The sequence below is a fragment of the Erythrolamprus reginae genome, chromosome 5 (genome assembly GCF_031021105.1).
Source record: "Erythrolamprus reginae isolate rEryReg1 chromosome 5, rEryReg1.hap1, whole genome shotgun sequence".
In the NCBI taxonomy this organism is placed as follows: Eukaryota; Metazoa; Chordata; class Lepidosauria; order Squamata; family Dipsadidae; genus Erythrolamprus; species Erythrolamprus reginae.
In genome coordinates this window covers 14,587,674-14,593,673 of record NC_091954.1, presented here as the reverse complement: position 1 = coordinate 14,593,673, position 6,000 = coordinate 14,587,674, and the positions used below count along the sequence as shown (strand labels likewise).

Genomic DNA, 6,000 nt, shown 5'->3' with positions numbered 1-6,000 from the left:
CAAGGTTGAGAAACACTGCTCTAGAGCCTAGGAGGGTGAAAAACAGGCCTACTGGGCCCACCAGAAGTTGGGAAATGGGCTGCTTCTGGCCTCCAGAGGGCGCCTGAGGACCAGGGGAGGCAATTTTCACCCTCCCCGGGCATTGAATTATGGGTGTGGGCACTCGCGCATGCACGATAGTATGTGTGCATGCTCTTTTGGCATCCAAGGGAAAAAAAGGTTCGGCATCACTGCACTAAGCCAATAAAGTGCAGCAGTTCAAGAAAATTTCCTTTGAAACCATTTTACTTACAAAATTCTGAGAAGAAGCAAGTTTCTCTTCTCTGCTTAGGATGGCGGTCCCACTGAGACTGCGTGCGATGCGACGGAAGTTCTCTGCACTGTAGGTTTCCTCACCTGGCTCCTGGCCAGCATGTGGCAACTGTATTCAGAAAGAGATCTGAGTGGTAAATGAATGAACGGAATCACAGTACTGTACTCAGCTACTACAACACCACGGACTGAGTTCATTTTAGGTTTTTTAAAATTTTATTTATTTATTTATTTTTAAGTTTCCCCACCTTTTTTTTTTTGGATGTTTGATCAGAGAATTACACTTCTTTTACATAATATTAGTTTTTGAATTCTTTTATTTGACGTGTTGCTTTGCATAAATTTTTATTTCTTTCTTTCTTTTAGCCAATCATAAAATTTTGCCCATGTTTTATAGTAATCTGATTCTTCTTTCGGGTTCGGGGGGGTGCTGGGAAGCCCCCCAGGCCGGCTGCGACCTTTTAAAACAGCCGCGCGGCTTCCCAGCTGTCTCCCGAAGCCGAACGCGGAAGTTGGGCTTTGGCGTTCGGCTTCGGGAGACAGCTGGGAAGCCGCGCGGCTGTTTTAAAAGGTGACAGCCGGCCTGGGGGGCTTCCCAGCACCCCCCCGAACCCCGAACCCGGGTTTGGGGGAGTGCTGGGAAGCCCCCCAGGCCGGCTGTCACCTTTTAAAACAGCTGCGCGGCTTCCCAGCAGTCGCCGAAAGCCGTTTTTTTGCGGGGGTTTTTTTGGTTGCACGGATTAATTGACTTTACATTGTTTCCTATGGGAAACAATGTTTCGTCTTACGAACCTTTCGTCTTACGAACCTCCTCCTTGCACCAATTAAGTTCGTATCATGAGGTATTACTGTATATGTATAACTAGGTATCTTACCTCTTTTTCTATTTTTTAATTAAAAATACCCAATAAATATAATTCTGTAGTACTCAGCTACTACAACACCATGGACTGAGTTCATTTTAGGTTTTTATTAACTAACAGGTTGAATCTGCTTTGATAGTTGTGAGCTGTGTAGAGTTCCCTCGGGAGTCACCTTCCTCAGTAAGACTCCCTGCAGGACACCTGGGGGAATGTGAAACGGGTACTCGCCAAAGCACCGAGAGAGGAAAAAAAGAGCAGGCAGAAAAAAGGTGATCCTGTCAGAAGCAATTTCACAGAGGAGAGTTGGCTGCCGATCAGTTTCCGGTCACAAATCAAAGTGTTGGTTATGACCTTTAAAGCCCTACATGGCATTGGACCAGAATACCTCCGGAACCGCCTGCTACTGCACGAATCCCAGCGACCGATAAGGTCCCACAGAGTTGGCCTTCTCCGGGTCCCGTCGACTAAACAATGTCGTTTGGTGGGCCCCAGGGGAACAGCCTTCTCTGTGGCGGCCCCGGCCCTCTGGAATCAACTCCCCCCGGAGATTAGAACTGTCCTCACCCTCCTTGTCTTTCGTAAATTACTCAAGACCCACCTATACCGCCAGGCATGGGAGAGTTGAGACACCTTTTCCCCAGGCTCTTTATATTTTATGTTTGGTATGTATGTGTTGTTTGCTTTTTAAATATGATAGGGTTTTATATGCTTCTTTTTTAATATTAGATTTGTTTCGCTATAATATTGTTTTTTATTATTGTTGTGAGCCGCCCCGAGTCTTTGGAGAGGGGCAGCATACAAATCTAATAAATTATTATTATTATTATTATTATTATTATTATTATTATTATTATTTATTAGATTTGTATGCCGCCCCTCTCTGGAGACTCGGAGTGGCTTATAGGACCTTTTCCATTGTAAAAATCATTACCCCATTGATGAAACTCCCATGCCTGTTCTCCAGGATCTTTGAAAGATGATCCCAAAAGGATCACCAGCTCCTTTAGAACTCTAGGATGTAATCCCTCAGGTCCTGGTGATCTAGAGCAGTGTTTTTCAACCAGTGTGCCACGGCACACTAGTGTGCCGTGAGACATGGTCAGGTGTGCCGCGAAGCTCAGAGAGAGAAAGAAAGCTAGAGAGAAAGAAAGAGAGAGAAAGAGAACAAGAGAGAGAGAGAAAGAGAACAAGAGAAAAAAAGCAGAGAGAGAAAGAGAGAGAAAGAAAGCAAGAGAGAGAGAGAGAGAGAGAGAGAGAGAGAGAGAGAAAGAGAACAAGAGAAAGAAAGCAAGAGAGAGAGAAAGACATAGAGGGAGGTACGGAGGGGGAGAGAAAGAGAGCAAAAAAGAGGAAGGAAGAGAAAGAAAGAGGGATGGAGAAAGAAGGGAGAGAAAGAGGGGAGAGAGAAATAGAGCGAAAGGAAGAGAGAGAGAGAATTTTTTTGTCCAAACTTTTTTTAGCCCCCACCCTCCCCCTGCTCAATGTGCCCCAGGGTTTCGTAAATGTAAAAAATGTGCCGCGGCTCAAAAAAGGTTGAAAATCACTGATCTAGAGTGAACAGGTGCTCTCTTCCCATTTGCTTGCCTATTCTAATTTGTATTTCTATATCTTTTACAGTTTTGTTTTCCGTAGGCTGAGCTATGTTTTCTTTTTGCATGAAGGCAAATACAAAGAATGAATTTCTTTGAGTTCTCTTTTCCCTTTACTTTCTTTACCATTTTCTCCCATCAGTGGACCTATTATTACTATTATTACTATTATTATATAATAATAATAATAATAATAATAATAATAATAATAATAATAATAATAATAGTTTATTTATTGCGCCCTTTTAACAAAGGGCCTAATAGCATGTTAGCAATAGCACTTTTTAACAGAGCCAGCGTATTGCCCCCACAATCCGCGTCCTCATTTTACCCACCTCGGAAGGATGGAAGGCTGAGTCAACCTTGAGCCGGTGGTGAGATTTGAACCACTGACCTACAGATATAAAGTCAGCTTTAGTGGCCTGCAGTACTGCACTCTACCCAATGCGCCACCTCGGCTCATCTTTGTTTCCTTGACTTTTTTCTTCTTTTTATATGTTGAAAGAAACTTTTAAAATTATTTTTGACATTGTTTGCAAATTTTACTTTATTTTGAGCCTCCGTTTTCCTAACTTCATCTTTGCAAGTTCAAGCTTTTGTTGGTATTGTGACTTAGTTACTTGGCCCTCTTTTCATATTCTGTACTTAGCCTTTTTGTCTTTCAGTTTATCAGAGAGATCTTTATGCAACTATGCTGGTTTCTTTTTGGATTTCTTGTTTTTATTTTCAGTGGCGTTGTGCTAAGTTCTTCAGAGTTTCCCAAGCTTCCTGAGTTGCTTTCCCCTTTAAAATTTTCACCATGGAATCCTTCCTGAACTCTCATGCTAACTCCATGATCTTACCTGCTTCAATTGTTTTGGATTGCTTGAAAAATCAGATGTTTGCTTTCTCAAGTTGTTACTCCTAGACTTTATAAAAATGTAAAGACCCCCTTGAATTAAGTTTGACTCACAGCAGTGCCTTCTTTATGGAACTTTTTTGTAGAAACTCAATTCTGTTTTTACTCTTTGGCTTTAACAAAAAATTTCTGGAATAAAATAACAAATTGGTTAAAAGAAATAGTAAATGAAGAAATTGAAAAAAAAGCCAGAATTATATTTATTGGGTATTTTTAATAAAAAAATAGAAAAAGAGGTAAGATACCTAGTTATACCTATACTAACAGCTGCCAGAATAGTATATGCCCAACAATGGAAAATAGACAAACTACCGGAAGAAAATATAATAATTAAAAAGATACTAGACTGTGCGGAGATGGACAGGCTATCTAAAAGATTAGAGGGAAAAGAAGAATCAGATTACTATAAAATATGGGCAAAATTTTATGATTGGCTAAAGAAAAGAGCAACAAAGAAATAAATAAAAATCTACACAAAGCAACACGTCAAATAAAAGAATTGAAAAATTAATACTATGTGAAAGAAGTAAAATTCTGATTAAACACCTAAAAAGTGGGGAAACTTTCATTTCCCAAATGTTGTATGTGTATGGCTTTATGTATGTCTTTTCTTTTTTCTTGTATGTTATATTTGAAAAAAATAATAATAAATAAAATATTTTTTTTTTAAAGAAAATTTAAACTTATTCCCCGTCCCCCACCATATGCAGTACTTACCTAAATAATTCACTATGAGAATGGATTCTGATCAATAGTGCATGGTAGATAGTCATGCATTTTATATTATAATCAGCTGCAACAGTAAGCTATAGAAATCTATCATACAACCATTGTTTTAAACTTAAAATAAAAACAAGATAGGATTAATATTCAGCTACTGTATCTATAGGCCTACTCCTAATAATCTCTTGCACCAACTGTAAACAGAAAGAGGTATTGTATAGCTGAAATGTTTATTATCTATTTAATGTTAACATGTGTAAATATATTTCTACTTTATTACCTTACATTTCCCCCCATATGTACAAGTAGCATCCCCATAACCCAGTTCCCATTCTAGCATATCCTTACATGTGTCTTAGGATCTGGAGAACCAATATTTCCGCAGATGTTGTTTTCAGGTTCTGCTGTTCTTGACAGACCCCTATTTGTTTTTTTCGTAGGTAGGTTTGCTGATGTAGGGGAGAGGAAGGAAAAAAGGAAGAAAATTAAACTGCAGTTCTATCTACCTGATCTTTTAGGTTTCTTTGAAATAAAATACGTCCTCTTAATTTTCTAGGTGGAATTTCATTTTATGTGGTTTAATTAATTTCCCTAAAGCGATGGAGGAAGAGTAAATCTGAATCCGATCGAACACTTGTAAGAGCTTTTATTAAGACTTACAAAGTGGCGCTCAAGGCGGCAAGATGTGTTGTGTGAATGTTTTTTTAAATTATGGGTTTGTAGCTTTCTAATTATTGAATTTGTATTTTACACTGTTTTTCTGTTGCTGTTGTGAGCCGCCCCAAGTCTGCGGAGAGGGGCGGCATACAAATTTAATAACTAACTAACTAACTAACTAACTAACTAACTAACTAACTAACTAACTAACTAACTAACTAACTAAACGACCTGAACGACTGAACGACTGAACGAATGAATAAATAAACTCATAATAACTGACAGGAAACAAATGCCAGTTCATCATTCATTTACACATTCACCATAATTAAGGTCAGTTTGTTTATTATTGTGAGCTTTTTCTATTTTCATCTTAGAGAAATTGATTAAATTACATCAAATGCAATTTCACATAGAAAAGCAAGAGGATGTATTTTATTTCAGAGAGATCATTATAAAAGAGAGAGAATTGCTGCAAGGCTTTTCCTGAGGATCAGATGTCACAAAGAACATACTATTGTCCAATTTATTTTGTTTCTAATGGAGGTGTCAGTTTTTGAGAGTTTTATTCAATGTTCTTTTCATAAGAAATGTTGTGCAGTAAATAAAGAACAACAGTTTTGTTAAATGTAACATAAAAATCTTGACACACATTTTTAACAAATCTTGTTTCAAAAACCTTGATTATACTCAAAATACTATACATTTAGGAAACACAGGACATTGTCTCCTGATGTATTAACGTCAGTCAGCCGAATGCAAACTAAAAACATGCTGGTTTTTCAGTATAAATCTAAATTCACGCATAATTCAAGGCATTAGGAACATGATATTAGGAACATGGCAGCAGCCAAAAAAGCCAATACAATCCTAAGCTGCATCAACAGGGGAATACACTCCAAGACCAGGGAAGTCTTAATACCACTCTACTACGCCCTGGTCAGACCACACCTGGAGT

At 38.5% G+C, this 6,000-nt stretch overlaps 1 protein-coding gene across 1 annotated transcript in view; it reads right to left on the bottom strand.

Annotated features, from left to right (window-relative positions):
- Nucleotides 1-222: 222 nt before the first annotated feature.
- USP54 (ubiquitin specific peptidase 54) overlaps nucleotides 223-6,000 on the bottom strand; it is a 108,452-nt gene continuing 102,674 nt past the window's right edge. The window contains exons 20-21 of the mRNA XM_070752100.1: nucleotides 4,734-4,834; nucleotides 223-421 (exon numbers count right to left, since the gene is read on the bottom strand). Of these exons, the coding sequence (XP_070608201.1) occupies nucleotides 236-421; nucleotides 4,734-4,834 (287 nt within the window). The 3' untranslated portion in view covers nucleotides 223-235. The remainder of the gene's footprint in view (nucleotides 422-4,733; nucleotides 4,835-6,000) is intronic.